The 26,922-nt window shown below is 41.7% G+C and overlaps 1 protein-coding gene across 1 annotated transcript in view; it reads right to left on the minus strand.

Moving 5' to 3' along the window:
• ADCY5 (adenylate cyclase 5) overlaps positions 1–26,922 on the minus strand; it is a 204,449-nt gene that overhangs the window by 19,280 nt on the left and 158,247 nt on the right. Inside the window, exons 8-12 of the mRNA XM_054277897.1 lie at positions 23,629–23,769; positions 11,533–11,555; positions 7,036–7,180; positions 5,348–5,445; positions 2,562–2,649 (exon numbers count right to left, since the gene is read on the minus strand). Of these exons, the coding sequence (XP_054133872.1) occupies positions 2,562–2,649; positions 5,348–5,445; positions 7,036–7,180; positions 11,533–11,555; positions 23,629–23,769 (495 nt within the window). The remainder of the gene's footprint in view (positions 1–2,561; positions 2,650–5,347; positions 5,446–7,035; positions 7,181–11,532; positions 11,556–23,628; positions 23,770–26,922) is intronic.

Below are 26,922 nucleotides of genomic sequence, written 5' to 3' on the forward strand. Positions count from 1 at the left end.
GAAAGAGCCTGCTGGCCACTGTCAAAGGCAGAGCTGGGGAGGCCAAACAGGGAGGGGAAATCTCACATGAAAGCTAGAAAGAGGAAGAAAAAAGAGACACTATCATGTAACAGCACAGCAAACAGGCAAAAGTTGTGCTTATGCTGATGTCCTGGGGTGAACACCTGCTTTCCAACTTCATGTGGAATGAACCACTGGTATTTAAAACACATGCTCTCCTCTTCCACATCTGAGTGTGAAACAAAACAAACAATGCTGACATCTCTGTCTTCAGGGTTTTCATCTGAAGGATCTGCAAAACTGCCTTCCTTCTGCAGGTGTGTGTTTCCTGGAGCAATGTGGAGTACAGAAATAAAACACCCTTATCCAAGGGCTGGGTAAACTCACTGCTTAAAAATCAAAGACTTGAAACACAAAGATGTTTTCTGGATGACAGAAGTGGGCTGCAGCTATTAGGAGCTGCTGCCATCAGACATGGAGCTGACAAGCTCGAAGTACCTGTTCCCTAAACAAGCCATCTCATAATCAGGTGTTGTCAGCAGAGGCTAATTTGGAGCACTAAGAAGAGGCAATCAAAAAGGAACCTGAGCTAGAAGGCCCAATATTTTCAATATTTGCAATCTCTGCACAGAAGCCACACTGGATGTTATACATGAGTATGTTGTGGGGATGAAAACTCACTGCTGGAAATGTCAGGGGCTTCAGAAAATCCCATTAAATTCTGATGTTATTCTGAATTCCCTCTGATGTCTTGTGCATCCAGAGCCCATGCACTGAGGCAAAGCCAGCCTAGAAACAGTTGGAGGCACCACTGAACAGACCTCTTCTAGAGGAATTTGGAAGATCAAGACAAAGAAAGCAAGAATGAAATCTGCCTAACATCCCAGGGATTGAAAAGTCCTGTGTGCCTTTTAAATTCATCAGTAATTAAGACCAGCAATAATTTTACCCAAAAAGCCCAAACCATCACCAGAGGATTTGAATGATGACAGAAGAACTGAGTGCTGCTGTCAGTATGTGGCAGTGGCCTGTAAATGCCACTGGGTGACAAACAGCTCTGAGCCTTGGATCAGGCAGCTGGAGTGCTCCAGATCTCCAGGGCTGCCCCAGCTCCTGTCCCAGCAGAACCAGGGACCTGGGGTGGCCCTGCCTGGCTGGCAGAGTGCTGGGATGGTGCTGCCAGAGACCTGCAGCACAGCTCAGCACCAAATTCCCAAGTTCACTGTGGCTGTGATCTGAATCTTGTCACATTGGTGGTTAATTAACTGCTAATCACATGAACTGCTGGTACCTGTTTACAAATGGATGAATTTCAGTAGCATCGTCAAGTGCAATGGACACAGCAAGTACAACCAGGCATCTTGGGTACCATTTCCCAGCTCAGGGCACCCAAGCCTTCCTATCAGCAGTGTTATTTCTGACTCTGCTTCTCATTGCTGGTAAACAAGCCAGACCAATGGGATGCTGCACTTAGAAACTAGGCTCCCTTTAATATTGTCATAAGGCCAAAGGAAACCCTGTGAGTGAGTCGTTAACTTCAAACAGAAGTTGAAGATTCTGTCACTGGGAACACTCTGCAGCTCTTATTATATGAGAAAGCAAGGCTTAATTTCCAAATTTAACTTAAAAAAAAAATAAAAAAGACATGTAAGGTGCAAGTCTGTCAAGAGCACCCACATTCAACTGTTGAAAATGGCACAGAGAAGATAATTAAAGTGAGACAAATCATCTGCCTGACATTATCCATTATCCCACTGTTTCTTCTGCTGGAAACATAATGCTACTGAGCTATTTTATTCCAGGCACTGAGGAACAAAGCTAAGCTTGGGCTAAGGAACCTGAATCTGAGTGTGTTCCATGTTCAGACACTTCTAGGCTAGAAGGATCCCTAAACCTGAAACACATCCATGTTTTTAATAGGAACAACTTTGAGTGAAATGGATGAGCACAGCACCCTTCCCACAGTGCTCAGTGCCAGTTTACCACAGGCTGACAAGAAGAATTAATATGTTTTTGGACTTCACACAATGTATTTCTTTTCTGATCAAAGGCAGCTACAAGAAAGAGCCCAGTGAATGTTGGAAGCTCTGTACACTCATGTGAGAAAGGCTGATAAAATTCTATATGTTTATGGCTTTTACTTCCCTCCAGGACATTTTTCCTTGATGATATTCTGCTTCTGATTATCTGCCTACCCAAACAGGCATATGCAGCAGGGGCGAGCACACAGGCAACGCTGCAGGAAGTTTACAGGGAGGAAATGAATGGTCAGGGCTTGGTCCCACATTGGAAAATGTGCTCTTCTGATATCAATATGAGAGTGTCTGCAGGGGACTTAATAGACATGCAGATCCACAGAGTGATTACTTCTTGCTGAGCTACAGAGATGCCAGCCCTAGCATCTGTTTGCAGTTCATTCTGCCTTATCAAAGGCTTTTTCTGTAACCCTTATCACATAGTGTGGAAAGGATGGCTAACAAAACACACTCTGTTAGCTGAAGAAGCAGATTGCTGATCTGGTTATCTTAGGCAGAGGACTACAAAGAAACCACAGTACTCACCTTTACACAGGAGTAAATGACTGAAACAAACACCACCGTGGTCAGGATCAGGAAACAGGTCAGGAAAAAACCCAGCATAAATGTAGAGCTGAAATCAAAGAGAGGTTTGGTTGGTTTTGTTTTGTTTTTTAAATGCACATTGTGTAGAATAGCTGCAGCTCTGCTCTCCAGAACACATTTGTACAAGCTATGACACACTGCACAGGCTTTCCAATTAGGATAGCTGTGGGAGACACGAGGTGCCTGGAATACCAACAGACCCTCTGGCCTATTTAGAATTATTCAGACAGGCTGCAGAACAGAGAACGCTGCATCATTTACAGCAATCACCTTCCTGCTGGGGTGACAGAGGTGGGACTGAAACACATTTCATGCACTAGAGGAGGTGACAGAAGAACTTGTTGCGGCAGGTCAGCCCCCAGCTGGCTGTGGGCAGGGCACCCCTGGGAAGGAAGGCAGGCTGAGTGCTGAGGTGCAGCTGGGTGGGAATAATCTCAGTGGGAATGGCTTCCTGTCTTGCACAGGGAATGTCAGTGCAGCACCACTCTCTGTGCTCTGTGTGGTGCTGGGATGTGAGCAAGCACAGCGTAAGGATAGTCAGGGATAACAGCCTTATCTTGGCCAGCCTGAGAGGTTCCTGCTCCTCCCAACTCTGAAGTACAAAGAGGATTCCAGGGCCAACTTTGTGCTGTGAATTTTCATCTGTTTTCTTCACAAAGAGATTCAACACCAATTTCCCAGTGATTGGTCTCAGTGTGACAGGATAGGCCTCCTCCCAGGAGTCAGCCTTGTTCATAATCTAAAGGAAGTACTCTTGCAATGTGACATTGAGGGCAACAACACCAAAGCCAGCTGTTCTCTGTGTTCTCTCGTGACTACTAGGATAATTGTACTTGCTAATTCTCTGTTTGAGCCTTTTTTGAAATTCCTTAAAGCAATTCCTCTTTATCATAATAAATTGACACTGACATTCTGTCTCTAGTTTCAAATTCTGATTCCACGGTGTGTCTTTCATGAAGCTCTGATGGTGACACATATACACCTGTGGTTTCACTTGGTGTTCAATAAAAGACCAAACCTATGCAACTGAAATATAAGGAGAAACAAAGCAAAAGGTGAAGGGAAGTGTATCTGAACTATAGTTAAAATAAAAAAATTTATTTACTCTTGAACCAACAGGCTGACTAAGGACACTTCAGAACTTGCAAAAAAACCCCCAAATAAACAACCACCCTCCTTATGGGCAGCATGGGAGGACACTGAACAGCACATTTACACCACACTGCCAGAAGGGATGGCTCCTGCGTAATACAAAGGAGGCAGCCATACGGCTGCCACACATGAGAAATTGTCAAGTTGTCATTTAAATGTTAAACTGGGTTTTATGGAGAGAGCATAGGGGCTGCTTAGGGAGCTTGATGAGCAACACAGGGCTGGTAGAGGGCCTCTGCAGGTGTGAAGTTATGATGGCAATATTTAGAAGTCCAAAGTGTAAGCCACTGTTCAATTAGTTACTTTCAGAGAACATTTTTGGATGTAATTAACATTGCATTAATTGCTAAGAATTATCTAGTTCCAATTTTGAGCCTCTTTCAGCTTCACTTGCAGTTTCCCAAAGCAGACCTGTCTGTTTACATTGTGCATTTGTCCTGATGTTGTTTTGCTGATTCAATCCTTCTGTGAGCACTTGTGCCTGGGAGAGTGAATGATAAACATCAGACTATGTGTTATTTCTGTGACCTTCTGAATATCTGATCTGAACACTACAAACCAGTCTCCAGTCTAAAAAGAGTGGTGGGAACAAACATAGAAAACAGTTGTGATGGCACAAAATAGTGCTGGAACTCTCTTTAGGGACAATTTTTTGTCTTGTAAGGAAGATAAATTTGGAGCCTTTTCATAGCTTCTGTGATCTTGTTCTTCAGTTTAAAAATTACTAACTCTAAATTTATTTCCAACACAGCATTGCTCAGTGAATGGTGTATTATTGCTACTAAACCAGATTATAGGAAATACCCACATGCTGTAATTTTAAGTGACTTTTAAAGAACTCTTTGAGAAGTCCCATTTCTGCAGAGCTCACTCACTGCTGGAAGAGATTTAGTGAGTTGAGCTGTGCCTTGCAGACAAAGCTGCAGACCAGTGCAGTGGGCCAAGAGCACTGTGCCCCACAGCCCTGAGGAGCTTTTGCCATTCTTGCCTGGGAAAAGAAATGACAGCAACCCTGAAACCTGGAGTGAGCCACAAGCTCAGGCATGTGCAGCTCAACCTCCTCTCTATCTCTCCTCTTGCCCAGCTGCTCTGAGTCCAGAAGAATAAATGTATGAGAGATTATCCTCCTTTGCAAAGCAGATCCTGAGACCTCAGTGCTCTGAGCAATGAGGCTGTGATGGGTTTCCATCTCCCTGCCCCTACGTGTTTAGACAAGAGGGCAGCCCAGCCTTGTGCTGTGAGTGTGTGCTATGCCTTGGTAGCCAATCCCTCCTACTCAGTGATATTTGTTTTCCACAGGCTTATAAATGTGCTGAACTGAATTTCCTAAGACCAAGGTAAATTATAGGAGAAATCACTTTGGGGAAACAGAAATCCTCACATGCCAGTGAGGAGGTTTTAATCTGCACTAGAAATGGGTAAAACAATAAGCACCATGCATCACTTGAGCATGAATTATTTAAGGATTTTTCTCTTCCCCTTGGAGTTCTGAATTTTCAAGGAAAAAACAAAGAAAAGTAGGCTGGAGTAGAGGAGGGGAGCAGATGGGAACAAAGGCATGAAAGGGTACTCACTGTGGCACGATTATGATTTGAACAAAGCAGATGAAGAGGAAGACTAGGGAGGCACAAGCCACATAGGCTCCAAACCTGTCATCCACCTGCTTGGAGTACTGCAAAAAAACCACAGTTATTATGTTAGTGGGAAATTTGACTGGCTGCCATAAAAAACTTCTTACTTGGCTTTTGTCTAGGTCCTTGGAAAGCAGTGCTGGTATAAAACAACATTCCCAGCTCCCCTTCTCTCCCAGGCAATCTGTAAGGGCAAGAACAGGCCCAAAGGCCAGGGCAGAAACCCACAGAGCTGGGTGAAGAGAGGATTCACCAGCTGCCCCTTGCCCGAGAGGAACAGAAATGCATTATCTGGGACCAAGATTCTAGGTCACTGTCATCAGACCTAAACTTCTGGCATGGGAAGTTTCCTCCAAGAGGGACAAATGCTGCTGATGAGAAAACCTTGCATTTGTGCAGATGACTGACTTATTCTAATGGCAGTGCAAGGCTGCTGTGCTTGTCACACAGTCACCCCTTCCAGCTTCTTGTCATCGTGTCAGCCACGTGGGAGCTCCACCCCATTCCCAGAGATGCTTTCTTTAGCTTGGAGCTCAGTTCTCAACACAGACCATATCAGTGTTTGAACCACAAAATAAAAGGTGCTCTGAACAGGTGAACCGCTAATTTCCCTGGCAGTTTTTAGCTATAAAATTGAAGAGGAGGAGTGGGGGGAAATTACATGCTCGAGCTTTTATCCAGTCCCACACTGATTCATTGAACAGCTGTAAATCCTCAAAAGCTCTGCTTTTGTAATAGGTAGTCATTCTTGTCAAGGAAAGACTGTTTCTAAATAAAATTACAAAATAATTAGTGCAGACTTATTATGAAGTGTTTTCCATGGAATAATGAGTTTAACCCACAGACCACTCAAGCATCCTAAGGATATGTGCTTGAATAAAAAATGAAAGAAAAATAGGATTACTTCCTTTGTGCAATTAAACCCATCATTTTTTATGGTACCTTTAATAATGTCATCCAGGTACCTCTAGACTTGGAAATTTAACTTGATGATAGCAGATAGTCTCTACTATATAGTCAAGGAAATGGTCTTTGCCTGACAGCAATATCTGAAACCAGATCAGGATGAAATCAATTGCTCATGAGCTTGAGCTCTGTTACTCCCCTTTCTCACATTTGTGGGATAGAGAACTACTTCTTGCTTAAAATGGGTTCCCAAAAATATCCAGAGTACAGACTGCATCCCAATGAGCCCTAATAGTACTTGGGGCTCTATGGGGACAAAGGGCAGAGGAGTCCCTCCAGAGGAGCTTAGGTAGGGTAAAGTGGGTTTCTCCAGTGATTTGAAGGAGATAAGGGGTGACTGCAATCTCAGTTTGGAGTCTCAAAGTCAGAGAAAAAAAAATTTGGTTTATTCTGGATTCCCTTTACTGCTTATCACTGCACATTCATGTGTGTCTGATAGAAATGGCTTTCCTGGCCAGTGCTCCCTTCAGATGACTGTGATTTTTTTAGGACAAGTTATATTAAAGTTTTCATGAAGAAGCATGGATTTTTTAAGATCACAACCTCACCTCCAGCACCCAAACCATAGTTTAAACCCTAGATATAACAGCCTGACCTTCTGCAGGAGAATTAAAACTCCTAACAAGCCTGGCTGACCCACTGCAATGGTTTTTGGACAGCGTTACCTTTTTCTCCAGGTCAGGCTCCCTGAATGTTAAGAGGAATTTGCGCACGTGCTCCGAGCGTAACCGATCGATGCTTCTGGCGTCGATGGCCCGGCCCAGAAATTCATCCACTTCATCCTCTGGGTTCATGCTCTCCTGGGTGCTCCTGGGGATGCCATGGAAAGGGAGCATAAGAGCACAAGGTAATTTCTGCCTCTGCACCATGTGTTATTGCAGTGCATAATGAGCTGGAGGTTAATGGCATTTTGCTCCAGCTGGGAAAGGGACTGGGAGCAGAGAGGGAGTGGTACCAGCTCTAGAGCTCACTGCCAGTCCTGAGTCATTACTACAAGGCTTCTATTTATTTGCCCTGTTTCTACACTACATTCCTTGCACTCAGGTCTCATTTCCATCCCTCATTATCTAAAACCACTGGGTAGCCTCCTTCCCCTTGTCCTCTGACTTATCCTTCCCTGCACTGCTCTACTGCTGTAGCTGTTAGTGCCTGCACTGAAAAAAATGATTTATGCCTCCAGTCATATTTCATGCTTTCTAATAACAATTTCTGTAAATATTATTAAGAAAATTTCCAAACTTGAACAATTTTCCCTTTTTGAGAAAAAATTGTTTACAGAACAAACATTTGAGGAAAAAATGTGGCCTGACTCCCCTTCACACAGTTACTTATGAGTATAAAGCATAAAACAGAAAGAAAAATCTGTTTACATGATATTTACTTAAGGAAAAGTTGCAAAAGAAAAAGGCAACAGAAAAAAAATACAAATTTGATTCTGCTTTCTAAATATGTGGAACAAGATTATAATATTTTGTGCCACTGTTTTTCTGAATCTCTGCTGTAGCTAGAGAAAAATGAAGCTGATTTTCAAAAAAACTGTTGAGAAAAAATAACACTGTAAACTTAATTGTCCTGAGGCGTTTTGCACTGAGGATGAGGAAACCTGAACCACCTCCCCAGATTCTAGTTATTTTAAAAATCTAACAGTATTTTAATGACTTGATGCTGTCACTTTAATGGCCTGCCCTCAGACAAGCTATAGGCAGAAATTAAAAGCTAATCCTGAAGTGCTGTTTTTCTGCTCTGCTTGCATGATTGCCCAGGTTATCCCCAGGGTTTGCCAATAGTTATCCACTGGAATATGCTCCTCCCTTGCACGAGGGCATATTGCAGCAGATAACTATTTCTGTGTGCAAACCCCAGGGTGCCACAGCAACCCTGGGCTCCTGCTGTGTGACCCTCCCCAGCTCTGGAGGAAAAATCCTGGGGTCTGACAAGCACGATGAAAAGCTACTCTGCTTTATTTCCCTGGTTTCATTTGCACTGCACCAGAGCACACAATGCAGTCTGTGTTGCAGCCAGCAGGCTCCCACAGGTAAGGCTGTGCTGGAAAGCAGCTCACAAATCAGATTGTGACTCTGTTTTAAAAGTTAAAGGTCCCTTTCCAAAAAGGAAGGCTCTTTCAAAGTTTTCTGCAAAACTAGATCAGATTTTAAGAAGAAGAGAAAAATAAATCAGGTCTATCTGCTCGTTTCCATTCTACCACTCCTTGACCCAGCTAGCAAGCTAAATGTGTCTGCTCCTTACCTGGGTCATGACAGCACAGCAGTGGCATCTACTCAGTGGCCATACAGCAGTTACAAGCCTAGTTTGTCTCAAGGTCTAATCTCTATTTCAGTCAACCTTAGTATCAAAGGGGTTGGGGGAAAGAGTTTTTTTATTTTGGGGCTCTAGAAGTTACTTAGTTCCTAGAAATTCATATAATCAGCTTTGAAAATAAAAGTGGTTTTTTTTCCTACAAGGTCAGGACATTCAATTTACTTCCTCAGGGGAAGTACATCTGCTTGAGCATTCAAGGGGATGCTGCTTTGCTTCATTCAGTCCTTGCAGCGTCTTCTGGGCTTATAAAAACGAGCAAGGAAATCATTAGGCTTTGTATTTACAGAATGCCTTCCAAGGCCCTGTGAGTTTGTACACGCTGGGGCCATTGCCATTTCCCCGCTCCACACACGAGATGCGCTCTGCGCTGCAACCCAGCCCAGGGGCAGCCCAGCAGCTGGCAAAGAGCACTCACATTTCCAGCTGCAGTCTCAAGAACCTGCCTGCTTGGTGTCCACCTCAGCTGCCTGCAGGTCTGTAATAGGCTCTTTTACTGCTCAGGGTGTTTCTAACACTACAATAAGCTCCAAGCTTGCAGGCTGGTTTGAAATTGCCTTGCTGGGACATTGGCAGTGGGCAGGCACCCTCACACAGACTGCGGGGAAGCTCAGTCACCTCGCACAGCCTCAGCTGTTCAGGTGACTTTCACAGCCCATTGTACCCAAGCTAAATTACAGTGCAGCAAGTTTGAGTACATTTGCATAAATGTAATTTTAAATTGGCATACTAAAGTTCCCAGTTCTAAGGAGTGCCCTGGAGGCAGTGCCTGTAAGTCAGAGCTGAGCTACTGCCATAGATTAATGAAATTCATATGTCAAAATGCCTTTTGATATAGTATGGTTGATGGAGGGGAGGGTGGAATGAGGATTTCAGGCTGCCATGAAACTTCCAAAAACACATCCTAAAAGCAGTGCTGAGGTTTCTTCAAATGTAGCCAACAGAAAATTGTGTCAAGGGACAGAACAGCACAAACAAGAGCTTGTAGCAACTTTTTCAAATGTGAATGCTACCAATTAACCCAGAGATTCTGGCTTCAGAGTGGTCCAAAAATGTGCTGCTGATTTAATTACTTTCTGCCAATGCAGAGTGTGACCACTGCCAAAACTACATGTATGCCATAATTTTAAATGCTTCATGCTTAGGTTGAGTAACTAAACCTGCACTCATGCACATAAGGTTTGGTCCAGTTTTCAGGGACGTGTGCTGCCCACGTCTTCCCTTGCTGCCAGACAAAAGTATTGACCCTCAGTATTTCTGCACATGAAGGAACTGCCTCAGGACCTGACATGGTTTAGGTATCTAATTTTAACCTTTCTCACCATGAACATACTCTGCTAGAGATTTATTTTTGCCAAATCTTTGTACTTGAGTTAAACAGATTTCTGGATAAAGAGAATCAGAGGCAAGTAGTAGCTTCTTTTGATACTGAACAGCAATGCAAAATCCTGAAATCTGTATAATAAGCTGGCACCACCCTGAGTGAGACAGCTCAGCTATTGGCTGTAACAGCCCAAGGAACCTTTCAAACTATAGGATGGAGAACAGAGATTATGGCCCTTGGAGCAACAGAGGAGATGCTGCTCCTCAGCTGTGGGGTGGCTCTGCTGTGGACCAGCACTGAGGCAGCTGATTTCTGTGTTTTCTAGCAGAAACTATGAGGAAAAATACCATTTCATGAGAGATACTGGAAATTTCTGTATTCCTATTATTTTGTTGTAATCTGTTAACTCTTTTCTGCCCAAAGCATATCTAACATCAATGGAGTTTCCCAACATCCCTGGATACAACAGGAAACAGTGAACAGTGGGACCAGAGAAACATCCCAGGGTGCACAGAGCTAAATGTTACAAAAATCCAGTTTGCAGGGAAGGGCAAGGGAAGGAGAGAATGACTCTTAATATTGCCATGTTCAAACTTATCACTTTCCATTTATGCAGCTGCTCTCCACAATAATGTCAATTTTCCCACAGCTGGATGTCTAGAGCTCACAGAAGCATTTACCTGTCCCAGCTCACAGAAATCCACTCAGCCTGAGAAACATGACAAAGAGCAACAGCAACATAATTTAGGCATCAGTCTCCTCTACTGTTGCCCGACTCGCTCTAAGCAAGCTTGTAATTAATGCCATTCAGCAGGACTGAACATGAAATTATTCTAAACAACTTCAATGCAGGAAATGCTTTTGTTGTGTCCAGTTGTAGAAGTTAAAACGTGAATGTGTTTGGGTATTTTCCTCCAAAGGCAAATTTTCAAAATATAACTCTCATTAAATTGTTTTAACAATTTCTCTAAAGTTCTCTAGGAAAAAAAATTAAAATGCTGCTAAAATTTGGCTATATTTTAGACCATTAAACTTTGAATTTACTTTTTCAAACAAGTTATCATTTCTGAGTTTATTTTTATATGCAGGAATAAGTAATATGCAATAATGAGTAATATAAAACATAAACAAACTCAGAAATTATACAGGCATTTCAATACACACATAAACTTTTCTTATTGGAGATGTCCAACACTTGTATATACTTTAGAGGAAGATTTTGTCTTGGGTTATTTTCAAAGAGTGGAGATTATTTGGGGCAAGGGGAAGTGCAGCAAAAGCATTTTTATTATAAAAGCAAGTTAGAAGCACCAAACAAATAAATGTTTTGAGGGCAGTGGCTGTTCTGAATGCACATCAGTCAATCCTGTGCCCTCAGCTGCCTGTCCCTCCAGGACAAACCTCTGGGGAGCCCAAGCATTATTTTTGGCTTCCGGGCATCAATTTTTGTCCTGTTTTAATATGAGAAAAAAATCCCAAATGTGTAAACATAACAGTGTATGACAGAAGTAAATTTGCTTACTTGTCCTTGGGGTCCTCGAAACCCTGAAAGAAAGGAAAAGAGCACAAGGGTGAGCAAACAGGCTGACCTTGAGAACACAAAGCATCCCGGGAACAGATTTCACAGGGGACTTTCCAGGGCACTCATTTGTTAGGTGTGGATGGACAGCTTTTCCCACCCTCAACAATATTTTGTGCAGCCCTGCCAGCGGGCAGACAGAGCAGCTTTGGAAAAACACATTCCTTCAGATATAAATTCATGGAAGTGCAGATAAAGGAAATGTTTCAGCTGACTGCTGGCACACTTTATTTCAGGTGTCTTCTTTTTAGCAGTCACCATTACAATAGACACAATGGAAATTGTATTGATATTGTAACTGAGGATGTGTTTTGCTTGAAACAAAACTCAGAACAATAACATCAATCAACACCTGTATTCAACAAGGCTGCATCTCTTTATGTCAGGGCTCAGCTAAGCGCAATGGATGCATTTTGGTTTTCATCTCTCCCAGGGGTCTCCCTGCTCCTCCCCTCATCACATGCACACACACAACACGTTTTCTTGAATGAGATTTCAGGAATTATTTATATTATTTGCAATAGCCCAAATATTCACAATTCTTTCAGGACCACCTGAATGGATTAAGTATTTATGAGTCATCCATAGTTGTCATGGCTAGAAGGCCTTAGACAAAATTTTATATGAGGGCAAAAGTTTATTTGCTTAGCATTAACATACCTAACAGACCAAATTACATCAAAATTGCCATTTTGCATGGGCTGAAACAAAATGTGCCCTCTGACATCTTGGCTTAAATTTAACTGTAGTTAAGAAAAGTTGTATATTTGACAAATAGGGTCAAATACTAAGGCACAGAGTTTGTACCCTGTGTTCCAAAACATAAAACAAATGTAGCTGGGAGATATGAAGAATTGCTTTTGTTTTTCTCCCAGGGACCTCAGGCCAAAACTGCTCAGGGCACGTGAGGATATTCCAGCTGCTGGACCTGCAGCAGCAGCCATTCTGGGGGCAGCACACTGAAATCCATCCTGACTGTGGAAAATCAAACATCTTTGGGCAAAAGTCTTCCCACAGGGGCCTTGTCCAAAACCATCAGAAACAACAACATTGACCAGATACTAAATGAGAACAGATTTTGCCCTTGCAGTGAGTTAGCAGTGTGGCCACATGGCAGAAGGAAAGCCAACACACCAGCTTTGCCAGAGGGAAAAACTGAGGTCTGTCACTCAGGTCAGCAGCCAGGACTGTGATTCACTGAGAGAGCAATTCCCATTTCTGCATACTCTGTTTCAGACTAAAACCACACTCCTAAACAGAAACTGCCACTCCAACTTAACCCATCAAAAATTCAGATCAAGGAAGTCTCTCAGTCCCATGTCACAGCCACCAGCAGATTCAGTGGGAAGAAGGAAATAATAATGCTGATTAGCATGTTAGCATGGCTAGTTATTCAAGCAAAAAAAAAGAAAAGTACTCTCTGATTTCATGTTAAAGAGTGATCATTCAACTTTTTGTTGGGTGGTTTTTTTCCTTCTTCTTTTGCCTAATTATTTTACAGTTGTCAGAAATATCTGATTGATTTATTTATTTATCCTCTAAGTAATCCTACCACACAGTGCCAAAACTGAAAGTTCACTGATTAATCATGGAGACAAAATGCTCACTAATTTGTCTGGTGTCATTTTCAGTTAGGCTGGGGAAAAAAAAAAAGTCAACTGAACATGAATAGCTACCAGCCAAGAAATAAGCAGAGGGAAGGGATGAGAAAACAGCCAGTACTTTATTAGACAGATATGAAGGTCACTTTTTCAACTTAGGCAGTTGGGAACTGGATGACTGAGTGCAGTGGGAGAGTCCCCTAAAATGGTCTGATTTTTCACCACCAATTGTGTAACCCTCCATCCCACTGAATTCCTCAAACTAAACACAGATCTCACACTCCTGCCTTTGGGATGCACAAGTTTGAGGGCACAGGCTGACCAGGTCAAGTTACTAGAACACCTCAGCAAGCATATCCTCAAAAATTTCCCCAATATTTCAAGTGTGGAATAATATTTAACTGGCCATTTATATGGGTGAACACTTAATCCATATGGAGTTTGATTCTGCTCTGCTTCTCTCCCTCAGCAAAACTGTTACAAGGAAAGTTTCTAAAATAAAAGAGAATTAATTGATCTAGCTTTTCAATTTACAATACTAAATTGTACTTGAAATTCTGGAAATTATTCTTGATGGTAACACAAATTAAATTGGTGCTTCAAAACTAACGACCAAAAACCCACAAATTTCAAGTAAAGCAGAAAAGAAAAATATTATCACACTTTCTTTCCTGGATCTTCATTTAACAAGGCTAAATATTTAAGAGTGACTTGAACTTTAATTAGAGAGAATCAGCTTAAAATTAAATGTTGTAGGAACCTGTTTAAGTTAAGCAAATAAAATGATTCACTTCAAACGCTCCCATTTCATACTAAAGATTCTTCAAGCAGAATTGCCAAAAATGGAATTGTTCCAGAGAAAGGTCTGTGGGATTATTTTAGGAAGAAAATCCTTAAACACAGCTTCTTAAAACCTGGTCATTTATTACAGGATATCTTATTTGCACTGGAAGACTTTGCCAGGATATAAAGCAAATACACCTCTAGGACCTGGCTATGACCAGAGCTTTTCCTCCCTCTCCACTAAAGCATCCCTGTTTCACTCACTCACCAAGAAGCCTTTCAGGCACAGGAGGTGATCAGGTGCTCAGGGTCGTGCTGCTCACCCTGCTTTGGGTTGGGAGAGAAATTCCCCCTGGGTTTTGGTTAACGTGCTTTCACCTCTCCCACTCTTGCGGGCACGCTCCGTTCATTGAAGAATCTGCACTTCAGATTATTTCCTTGCCCTTGCACAAGGCTTGAGCACTAATGACATATTGGTCTTTTTTCCTTCTCCCCAGCTGGCAAATAGTTTAGTATCTTCAGGAGTTTTGCTCCAGGCCATGGCTCAGAGTAAGGCTGCTCCCATCCATTGCCATGGTCTGTGTTATACACAGGATAAACACACAAGCAAGTCTGCAGGAATAGGGCCTACATGGATTTTTCTTCATTCCTACTCATAATCTGGTGGCCAAACTTCCAAATACGAGGGGCTAAAGGCACTGTTCAGCACCCCTCATGTGATCCACTGGAAGCTGGACAGCTGGGCTGGGGCTGGGCTCAGCCTGTTTGGGTACTGCTGCACAGATATGTCAAAATTGGCATTTCTGCACAAACATATATAGAAATCTGACCACCCTCCCAAAAAAAAGCTGATAAAAATGGATGCCTGTCATTTACGAGAGGAATTGTAAAAGGATAGGAAGAGGAATAACCAATTCCTGGAGTTAAGAATATAAATCCCCTCTTGACTGCTCATGGATTTGTACCCAGCAGGCTGAAACAATGCCAGTGGTTTTCTAGGGAGCTATGAAGAAAAGGCTGGGAATTGTCAGCAGGAGTGAAAATGACAAAAGTGATGGTGGCTACAAGGATCAGACAGATAGGAGTTTTCAGGAGTTCAAGGATAGCTCCATAATCATGATGATAAAGTTGCCCTTGTTCAGGCCAAAATTCCTTCCTTCTGGAAGGGACCATAAGGCATGAGATAGGTCTGACCACAGTACAGTACTAATGGACTGCTGCACATAGGACCTCATGCAAATTTTATTCAGTCTCATTTTAAATATCCCTGATACTGGTGTTTTTCTCATTCCCCCAGGAAGCTGTATTACTCTGCCATCAGATTGCAAAAGCAAAGGTAATAGCATTTAATAATTCCTCTGAGACTAAGACAAGTCCTCTCTTTGACTTCAGGAACAACCCAAACTCAGCCGAATCAACTCCCTTCAAGGCTCTGCTCTTTTGTCTTTTCTACAGGAGATTATTAAAAAAGCCTTATTGTTTTATGGCAGGTCAGGTGACTCAGAATCCACACTGACACCCTCAGTGGGAGTAGATGTGCAGGAGGAAGAAAAGAGGGAATATTACTGCCTCAGTCCCTATGGCCCCTAAGGCTTACTACTTTATGGGGGATATTTTATGAATATCTATTGTGCTAAAAGCTCATATGACTGCCATCTCTCTGCTTGACTTCTAAATTAACTAAGCCCTTTTCTTTGAAGATTAAAACTGATTCCTTAAATAGAATGACAAAGTGTTTGTCAAAGACATGACAAGCTGATTGTTACACCATAACACTTCAAATCAAGAACGATTAGAAATAATAATTCTAACTTTGAGAACACTGGCTGCAATTATTAACATATCGTAAATATGCAAAGAAAAGTGAAGTAGATTTTATATGATTTTAACTTTTCATTTAACTCCAAAAATAAGGCAGTAGAGGGGCTGATGAGCTTCATGACCTTCTTAATGGCAATGTGTGTGGGAAGCATAAATTCCACCCTTAAAAACTTCGTTATCAACTCCAGCAAAGATCTTGGGAGCAAAAATGACAAAGAAATTGAATTTTCTTACCCTGTTTCCGTCTCCAGAACAAAGTCAAAATAGAACTTACATGATGTTAAAGCAGAAATCGAAATAACTTTGGACTTAGGGACAAAATGAGCTTTGTAAGAGTTAAGGCCAACTCGCAGAGGTGCTTCCCAGAGACAGGGACCGTGGAAAACAGAAAGGGAGAGTGACAGGCTGAGAGTAGATGTTGATAAAAACAAACTGACTTTGGGTCTACCACAAAACTAATTATTCACATCTATTTTCAGCACTGTTGTACCTTCTGCTTTGTCCCTGTGGTCAAAAAGACAAGGCTATGAAGATAGATGCTGTCAGGTGTAAATGCAGAAACAAAACTGAAGGACTTCAAAGCACTGAAGCCAAAAATAACACAATTTCCAGAGTCCAGAAAGAATAAAGCCAGATAGGAAGGATATTTAACAAGCATCTAAGTGCAGAACAACAGACTGGCAGAAAACCAGTTTATGAAACAGATTAAATGATGAGTGCGTCTGCTATAGCTGGAACAGAGACTAATGAGGTCTGAAAAGGAAAGCTGAAGTGCTCCTTTTCTGCAGCCCACCCCACTTGATAAAAAGGCTTTAATTCCACGGCACTGGCCACAGATGGTGAAACCCTCTGTTTTCTTCAACTCAAAATGATTCTGTAGACAGTCCTCAGCTGGCAGACCAGCTAATGCCATGAATTAATCTGGGCCATCAGATTTAAATCTATAGATCACAAGAGGTTACTTTGGCTGAAATAGGCTTTCTTTACCTTACTTTTAATTACCTTCTGGCTCTGAACTCACACCTCTGAAAAGTGCAGGTTGCTGACAGTTTTCTGTGAACTCTGAATCCAAATATCTCCAGTACAAAGGTCACATTTTCAAGTGAAATGGTTTCTGGTTCTGTGCCTCATTTGTGAACAGTTTTTAGAACTTGCAAAGCAGACATAAAAATAAGCAGTCCTAGAAATGCTCTGAATCAGTTCCTGGCTCCATAATCTCTGCCCTTCCATGTCTACTCTACAAATGATGATAAACACCACAAAACTTCTGCAGAAACTACTGTTTGCCTTCTAATCAGATGCAGACAGACTGGATCCCAGCCTAACCAGCCTTAATTGAAATTGCCCACTGGTGCTGGCCAGAGCTGCTCACCCTCTCTGAAACCCAGACCCAAACCTGACCTGCAGCATTTTGACATTAAGGCTTAGTGCCTGCTTGAGGAAGCTTTGGAAATCATTCTGGGAAGTGCCACAAATCCACCTGTGCAATGCTTCCATGAACATTGGAAGAAGTGTTTCTGTGAATAAAGAGGAATTGTATATTTATTTCTGCAGGCTAAATTTAGTCCCAGTCAAAACCAGTCTGACACATTTTAGTACTGTCTCAATCCAAATGACCTTTCCCATACGAGTAAAATTTATTCTAGAAAAGGGTACTGAATGGTGGGAAAATTATCAGTGCAAGGCTTCCAAGCAAATATCACTCTGCCTAGGTTTCTCAATAGCAGCTGCAGATCTGCTGTTACATTGACTAGTTCTTCAAAAGAGAGATTCTTATCCCTCTTTTAAAGAAGTAATCAAGGATGATTGCAAGTCCTGATCAGCTAGAATAAAAGGCTAGCAGATGAGGATACCAAACAGTGTAAAGCCTCTGACAATTTGAGCAATGTACACTGTACACCCAGTCATTTATGTGAGATCCCATGGATCATGTGAATCAGGAAACCCTTTTTCCAGGTGAGCACCAAAGCAATTACACAGCATAACTGCTGGATGGGATTCCTCCCCTTGCTGTTTGAGAGCTATCAAAACCAAACTGGCTCTATAAAACCCAGAATAGACTAACAATTTCCTCCCAGATCTATAGCAATATGTGGAGATTACAGCAGAAAGGATTTTGTGAGTTTCTCCCTGCTTGATTACAAGTTAAATTACTAGAATAGCAGTGAAAAAATAGTGGGTCAAATTCTTCTCCATTGGGGGCCCCTGCCCAGCTTTGCTGACGTCAGTGTTGCAATTACCAGATTTAGCAGATGATTGCTGGGAAAGAGGATAATGGTGACCTGCAGTTAAATGAAACCTTTCAGAGGAGGGTGAACCCTCAGTGCCTAATTCATGGACTCAAATCCAATTCTCTTTGACAGAGCTGACTGAGGAAAACTTGTCCTATGGAGCTTTTATTTTCTATTTTCATTACTTCTGATATTTTAGAGGTAGAATTGGCACAGAACCAGCTGTGGGATCTGTTCCACTGAGGCACCTGTTCCCCAGTTTTGATTTCCAAGTAACAAAATCTATTGTAAGGGCAACTTGGAGACATAAAGAGAGGAAATTAGCTGTATTAACAATGCAAAATGCAAAGAACTGTTTGATTTAGGACAGGGGGAACAGGACAAAGAATTATTTTATTGTTGAATGACCCTGCTTGTAGATGAGTGCTGTTTCACTAGAAGAAAACACCAAGCAATGAAATATCACATAGAAGGAGCAGCACCACAAGGAATCAGGACTGATTCCCTTTATCATGCCAGCCAGGATCCATTTTATAACCTTGTCTCACATCTTTAACATAGGCATGCAGTAGTATTTCCTACACATATATAATCTCTATTTGATTTTATGTCAGTTTTTTACTTTGCAACTAACATTGACTTCATACACAATTTCACTGCAAATTAAATGTTTCATTAGCTGTACCCAGACTCATGACAGAAGCATGGTCGGACTGGAACCAGCATTGCAACCAGGGAACAAACTTGATGAGGGAATCAGAGCTGTGCAGAGACATGGTAATAGTCTTCAACCACAGAGAAGATAATTGTAAAGGAGAGAAAATTAAACTGTCTTCTATCCACTGTGAATAGCTCATACAGCACCATGGTTTCAAACTGAAGTGAGGACATGTGAAGTGAAACATCAACAAAAATCATAAAACTGTTGAAGAGAATGCCCAGCAAGACTTTCCATCCTTTCAGGTCTTTAAACAAGGGCTAGACAAGTCTCTGTCAGCAACGTTGGGGGTACAGCTGGCTCCTGTACAGAGGGGGAGATTGATGGCATGAAGCTCCATGGCCAGATAATAAACTTTCTAAAATCTTTACATGTATCTCATATTATTCATATATTATTTATTCCCTATACATTCTCCTAATAGAGTCTTTTTAACCTTATTGTTTCAATGTTTGCAAAGGATTTTGTGATGTCACTCCAGACTTAAAAGCCCTGAATAAAATAATTAGAAATTGTTCATGAAAATCAGGGATTTCACAGGCTTCTTATACAGCCTGTTCCTTGCATCTAAGTTTTTTTCTTAATTTAGACCCTCATTTCAGCAAATTAGGATGATTATTTTTAAACCTGCCCTTTACAGTCACAGAGAATGATTTATCATTATTTTTTGTCCTTATAAACGTTCCTGTATTTGAAGACTTTTATTTCTAATCAGTCTTCTCCCTTCTAGGTTAGAGCAAACACAATATTTCAACATTTTCAGAGGACACACTGTTGAAACTCTGCTTATTTGGAATTTTGTCCACTAGATTATCTCTAACTCATCCGCATCTCCTAAATTATTGTAATCCCAAACTGGATGTGCTTTTCTGGATACAAACTTAATAATGTTGAGCAGAGTAAAAGATGCAAGAAAATAATTTGTCATCTAGAACAGCCCTGTAATTTTGAAAAGTATCAACATTTCCCTTTTTATTGCTGTTTACAACAAACCTCTTTCAGTTTACAGTCGACTACAATCCCCAAATTGGTTTTTCTTTAATAGCAATTTTGTTTTGCTGATGAAAACTGAGACACGAGTATTATTTCCAGAAGTCTAAAATTCATCAATATTTATAAAAGCGCTCTGAAATATATACTGGGAAAAGCAAAGTATTTCTCAGTGGTGTATAAATATTGTACTAGCTATAAATATACCTGTACTCTCTCAAATGCTTTTAAGTTCACTTATTTTTGACCCTCTTGCAATTACAAACTGGACTAGAGAGACAGTGGGGAAGGCAAGGCTGGTGTATGGAGACCTGGGGGAATGAGCAGCACAAAAGTCTCCATTTCCAGAGAGATACAGTCACTGGTGCTGGACTGATTGCTTTTGTTTAGGAAACGAGAAGACAAGCTGCAAAAGGCAATAAAAATAGCAAGCAGCTCTGCTGTTGTGCCAGGCTGTGGCTCAGTTCCTGCTCTGTGTGCAGCCCTGAGCTGATGCTGTGCAGGTTCCCCTGCCCTGGAGCTGCCCCCAGCCCCTGCAGCCCCTTGGGCTCCCAGAGCAGGGCTCCAGCAGAGGCTGCCAGCTCAGGGCAGGGCTCTTGGCCCTCCCAGGGCATTTGGGTCTGGCCTTCCCCTGCACAGTTACCAGTCTGCTCGGGGCTGGGGCTCCTGCAGCAGCTAATGGGGGTAGGCATCAGCAGTGTGCAGCATTGATGAGTCCGGGCTGCTGCCTCCCTGCAGGCTCTGCAGGGGGAGAAAGGCCACTGCTAAGCAATGGGAAGGGAAAAAGAAGGATGTGTGATGGTCTGGAGAGAAGACCAGTGCACAAGGAAAGTGCTGGATGGGACGAGCTGACACAGTTGCAACTCCTTGACTCAGGCCCCAGCTAGACAGGGTAGGAGTAGGAAAGTGACTCCTGCTTTCCAGGACATTTTAGGTTACCACCACATGGACACATGTAGGATAATTTATCTTATTCATATGTGTCTGAAAAAACTCCTGTGTGCACAAGGGAAAAACTTTAACTAGAAACATCGTGGAAAATCTGCTGGACCTGGTGCAGGTTAAGGTCCAAGCCACAACGTGGAGAGAAGCAGGGACCAAAGGTGCCCCATGTCACTGCCCACGCTGCCATTCCACACAAACCCCACCAGCTGCACTGGTGATGTGCCCAGACATGGCAGCACATGGGAATGATGTGACAAAAGAGGAGAAGAAAGAGGAAAAAAGGAATAAAGCGCTACATTTGATGCTACTCCATTTCCTCTCAGACTACTGCTAATATATCCTAAGAATAGAGACAGCTACCAGAGCCAGCATTCACTGGAAAGAAAAATGGCCAAAATAATTCTGTTTTCTATTAAATATAACAGTGCCTTCCAAAAATGCAATTCAGGGAACTTTAATATTCTCTTTCAGGGAATTGTAAGTAGAGCCACAAAAAAAAAAAAAGTGTCTATTTTTTTTTCTGAAAATATGGTTGTCTTTAAAATGCAAAATGTTTTACATTTGTGACAAAACCCAGTGCCCTTCATAACCATCTCTATTATTCCCTACACACAAATGTATTCTTCATATCTACACATTAATACAATGGAACTGCACATCACTGCAATGTTACCTGGCTCCTGCCTGAGGACAGTCTCACCACTACTCTTATAAATACCTGTTTTGGAATTACAGAGCTAAGGAGCTCCAGGTCTTGAAGAGAAAGGCAATGTTGCATTGCCCACCTTTGGCATAATACTTTGACTAATCCAACCTTACATGTTCACAGCTTCCAAGAAGAAAGACTATATATAACAACATGCAAAAGGTCTGGTGGGTGATGTGGAACAAAGAGCACATTTTCAGGAGGTTTGAGAGCTGGTGCTGCTTACCAAGATCAATGACATGCCATCCCAGAGGAGCACTGATAAAAGCTTCTGTAGCTCTGCTCCCCTTCTGTCTCTCTGCATTTTGTATTTCTAAGCAGGCAGTTTGCAGCCAGCATGCACTCTGCATGCATTAAGCACACATAGCATACATGTAACACAGTGTTAGAGATGACAAAGCACTGTGCAAAGCTGGGTGGTACAAAAAATTGAATATTTAAATTAGAAGTTTACTCTGAGTTGAGATAGGAGATGGAGAAATTGCTCCTGTGTTCTGATCACTAAAATATCCATCTAGCAGGTATTAAAATGGGAGGCCATGGGGAGGATGTTTGCATTTTCACTAATGCATCTCAAATGTAACAGATCTGTAAATCGGCAAATAACAGGTTTTAAAAAACAGTCCATAAGAACAATAAGAAGTCTAGCTGAAAATAATACATCTGAATCAGGTTTCAGTTGGTTTTCAAGGAACAGCCTGATGCATGCAACACCAGCTTCTCAAAGAGAGCTTAATACAAGAGGCAGATTGAGTAAAAGGGACTTTCTGAGCTGCTGAATTTTCAAGAAGATAAATAGCATTACAGAGAAAGGCTCAAGATGAGGAAAAAAAAGAGTAAGTCTTTCCTCCTACAAGTGAGGGGCAGTGAAGTTTTTAGGACTCAGCTTGGTATTTCAATAAATAATTATGTTTTTCCAACTGAACAACCAGCTAGACACGGCAAACTGTAATTAAGACCAAGAAGCATAATACCATTTGGCATGCATACACCTTGTTTCTGAACAGGAGGCTTCAAGAACCCCTTAAAAGCTATTCAAAAAAACTTATAATTATGTGCTAGTGTGATTAGTCTCTTCTAATAATGTCATGCCTATTGAGCACACCCTATTGAAAAGCCCACATAAAAAAATGCACAGTTCCACTGATCTGTATGCTCATGTCAGAAGCCCTCATTTGGAGATCTGAGAAATGAAAGAAATGTTAGTATTACTAAGAAATTTGGTTTAGCACTGTAAAATAATATTAAGATTGAATAATATTAGCATCAACTACTAATAAAAGTGCCAGCATTTCCTTTTAAAAGATACCATATGCAGTTTCTTGTAGCTATGACCAAATTTTTAAACTGTGGGATTGAATCTCATGTTCATATATTTTTTTAAATATGTGAAGGCTTTGGTGACCTGGAGCAGAACTTTGACTATAGACAACAAAGTGAGCAACAAATAGACACTTTTAACTGTGCATGAAGGGTCAAAACAACATAAATAAGGTTACAGAACAATCTGATTATGCATGCAATTATAGAGGTGTTAAATATTTCTATTATTATTAAAAATAGCCACTATAATATAAGCTACCTTCTTAATCTTTATTGCAGAGAAAAAAGATATCATCTACACCTTTTATGTAAAATAAGCCATAAAAGTCCTCTCAGTGCAACTGAATTGGTAATTAGCTCTTGTTCATTTTAATTTAGAAAGACTGTGAAAGGTACAAGAAAGAAATGAAGATGCCTGCTACCTGAGGCCAATTAATCCATGTACTCGAGGATGTGTTCTCCAGGATTAAACATGGCAGTGACATCCCTGGGGCCCCACAGCACACAGAGAGGAGAACAGCACCTGGCTGTGACAATGCAAGAACCCTCTGCAGGTACTGAGCTAGCAGAAATGTCAGTCAGATGCCTCTTGAACGCCCGGGTTATGGAGCAGTTTTTGCAGATAATGACATCTTCTCACACAGCCTGGATGAGTGCTCAGAATGTGGGACAAGTCAGACAAAAGATCCTTCTTTGAGCCATTCAGCCTCCCTTCCCCTCTCAAACAACCTTGTGCCTCATCTCACAATCACTCACCTCCAGATGTACCCATTACTGTTATTTCTGGAGTCAAAGTCGAATTTTCCACCCCCATTTGGAAAACGCCCTCGGGGGCTGTAAAAACCTTCAGACAAAGCAGGAGGGATACATAACACCCTATTAAGAAGAAAATGAATTAATGTCCACAGAGCAAGGCATTACCATTCTCTTCATCTCCTTGGAGACCTGGTGGCCCCCCAGGTGGTTGTAGAAGGGCCGGTCAACCCCCCAGTGAGGCGGGTTATGGCTGATGGAGTTGGCGCGCTGCCGGTTCATCTTGGCTATCGTGGCTTTCTCGTCTTTCTGGAATACAAACCACAGAGAAATGCATGATACATCTCCAAACATTTACACAGCAGTCATTCCCCAAGCATCTCTCACTTCTGATCTCTCGCTCCAAAAGCTGGCTTGGCACCTTGAACTCTGTGAAGCAGTCACTGATCAGAAGCACAGTCAGCATCTCTTTCTCTTATTTTTAGAACACTTTACTCTAAATGTTGCCCGTCATTTTATTCCTTTACTTGTTCTGAACAACCACCATGACCTGTGTAAACATGGGTAGTATTCAAAAATTGAGACATCTGTTTTCTTTATTAGCAAATTGAATAAAACACAACAATTTCAGATAGAAAATTGCAGCTCCAAGATGAGATGCTACACAGAGGATCCTCAAAAAGCCAAAGAACAGTTACATCTAGAAGAGAAACAACAGACAGAGTGATTTGGTTGATGAACAGGAGCCTTGAAGCTCCTTGAAGCAATGGGAATACAGAATTGGGTGTTATATATACCTTTCTCCATAGGCACAAGCAAATAATTTTCCACACTTGCAAGAGCATATTCCCAGACATGCTAAGGAAAGCACGTAAATCTTGCAAACAACTGGTCTCATGTTAAGGGCAATGCAATTGCAGAGTGTGACAAAATGGTCCTCCCAACTCTAATGCTACCTTCCAATTTGACAGTGACACAAATTCTCCTGAAGTTTGGACAGAGTCTTCGATTTTGTTATCAAGGCTTTGGCTCTTGGCTGCAATGGGAATTTACTGTGAGGTTAGCACAGATATATCAGGTTTCATTCCAGCTCAGTGCCAGTCTCAAGAGCACAGAAGTGCAACCTCTAACTAGGCTCAACAACAGGCAGATTATTTCCTTATTTTGAATATAGTCCCTAGCCAAAAAGACAGGCATGTTTCCACAAGGAATGTGCTCTGTGGACAGAAGTCCCTCTAGCAAGGGCTGCACTGCAGACTGGCTCAGGGAGGATTGTGTGATTTACCTGTACTGACTCAGAAGGGTGGCAATTTCTATATCCTTGCTTAAAACAGACAAACTCTGGAGAGATTGAAAATTCAGAAGGTATGGATTGTTGTTTATTACCTGAGAGATTAAACTTTTTCAAGAGAATTGCTGCTTCAATGACATTAGAGAAGAAAACAGACTTAATAGTTAATTTTAGATTTCCAGACAAATGAGTTATTAAAAAAAAAAGCCTCTATTGCTTTCAACTCTAGAGTTTTGGTTCAAGTGTTATTTGACAATGCAAGTTGGTCCGCTGCTTTTCTTGCCTGGAGTCTGCATTCCATATCTATTTATTTTGATTCCCCACTATTCAGTGTAACTTGTACCTTTCAGGAGTTTGCAAAATACCTGGTGTTATCTCCATGGTAACCACAGAGTTAAATGTCAAGTGCTATGCTGCCTTAAATTAGGGTTTTTAAAAAGAAATTTAAAAAGGCTTGCTGAAATTCAGTGCTGGAGAAAGCTGCCTGACTGACAAGCATGGGAAATCATCTTCTCTCTCCTTGCAAGGAATAGTCAGCTACAATGACAACCTTTCCCTGGAGACCACAGCTCACCACACGGGCACCCAACATTGCAGAGCACGTGGGGCTGCAGCTCCATGGCCACGGGCTGGGGACATGGGGCCACCTGGGACAGAGTCCTGTGCCCCACAGCCAGCTGGGCCCATGACAGTGAGCAGCAGTGGTCCTGCAAAGACCTTCACCCAGCCAGGATGACAGGTGTAGGGTCACAAGGAAACCCTGTGGGAGCAGGATGATCATCAGGAGAATCATAGGTGCTCCCACATGGATGCCCCCAGGACGGCAAGTGCCTCCCACATCACCTCTTCCCCACCACTGCTTCATCTGAAAAGCCTGAAAATTGCAGCACTTGGCACCAGCTGAGTTTCACATAAGCCACCATGACAGAGCCACTGGATAATCTCCAGGAGAGACTTCTTTTAAATGTTTCTAAAAATACATTAATGTGATGAAATCTTGATGTCCAGATTTGAGTTGGTTTGAGGTTTTGTTTTTTAAGACTCGCTGCTCTTTATACTCACTGCCATCATTTGTAATACTTTCTTGTGGCTTTTTTCAGTTATGCAATCTTTTTCATAGTTATGCTTCTTTCTTTTATGATGTGATGCCAGAAAACTGGTAGGAAATACAGTTTCATTATCTCCAAGCAAATAGATATTGTTTTTCAATAACAGAGGTGACACTGTCAATCCATTTTATTCCAACTAATGGGAGGGTTTTCAACCAAATGGAATAAAAAATCCCAGATGTTGAAACTAGTCTGGGGACCCATAAAAGCAAAGCTATTTGGTTACTTTACGAATGCCTTTACATCAACAGATGATAAAAGTGATATACAGCAGGTTTTTGCCCCATGAGTTAGTAAATTTGGTTAGAATTTGAGAAAAGGCTTAATGCCAAAGTCCATGAAGACATACTGCCCCTCTCAGCCCACGAGGGATCCTCATACCTGCTGCAAGTGCTAGTGGGTCTGGAGCACTGCTTGATGAATTTGAAGGAAATTAATGACCTCATACATATTTATTGACACATCTGGACTGAAGTAAGAACAGGAAAATGAGTAAACATGTAATTCTGAGATTGTTTCTAACCATGAGGTCAGGTGCCATAAATTTTCCATGGCTTCTTGAACTCTGGCAGTATTTCCCCCCCCACACCTCTTGTAGGAAGTTTCCACTGGGTTGTGGACAATGTTTCAGCAATATTTCCAATCAGATTAAAACACATACATACAAGCACAGTGCACTTCTGCTTTTCCACATTACATAACGTGCTACAAGGTCATCTTGAATAATAGGACTTTGCTGCTAACATCAACACTTACTAAAGAAAAAATTAAACCTGTTGTTTTAAAAACTTGAGATCATTTATTTTCTGCAAAATCACTTGTTCAGTGGGTGATGAAAATAACAAACTCTAAAAATGAAGCATTAGATGGGTCACAGCTCCTCTGTGGAAATTTATGAGGATGCCTCCTCTGTTTCTTCCTGGCTAAGTGACAGCATAAGGACAACTTGCACACAAAGCTGCCTAAGGCATAACAAGACTGGAAAAGAAGAATAAAGAAAGAGAAGGGATGATACCTTTCAGTCCTACTCATTACAGGTACTACCAACAAGAGAAGGTGCAA

This window comes from Melozone crissalis, unplaced genomic scaffold (assembly GCF_028551555.1).
Source record: "Melozone crissalis strain CALT ecotype California unplaced genomic scaffold, PUWL_Pcris_2 ptg000023l_1, whole genome shotgun sequence".
NCBI lineage: Eukaryota > Metazoa > Chordata > Aves > Passeriformes > Passerellidae > Melozone > Melozone crissalis.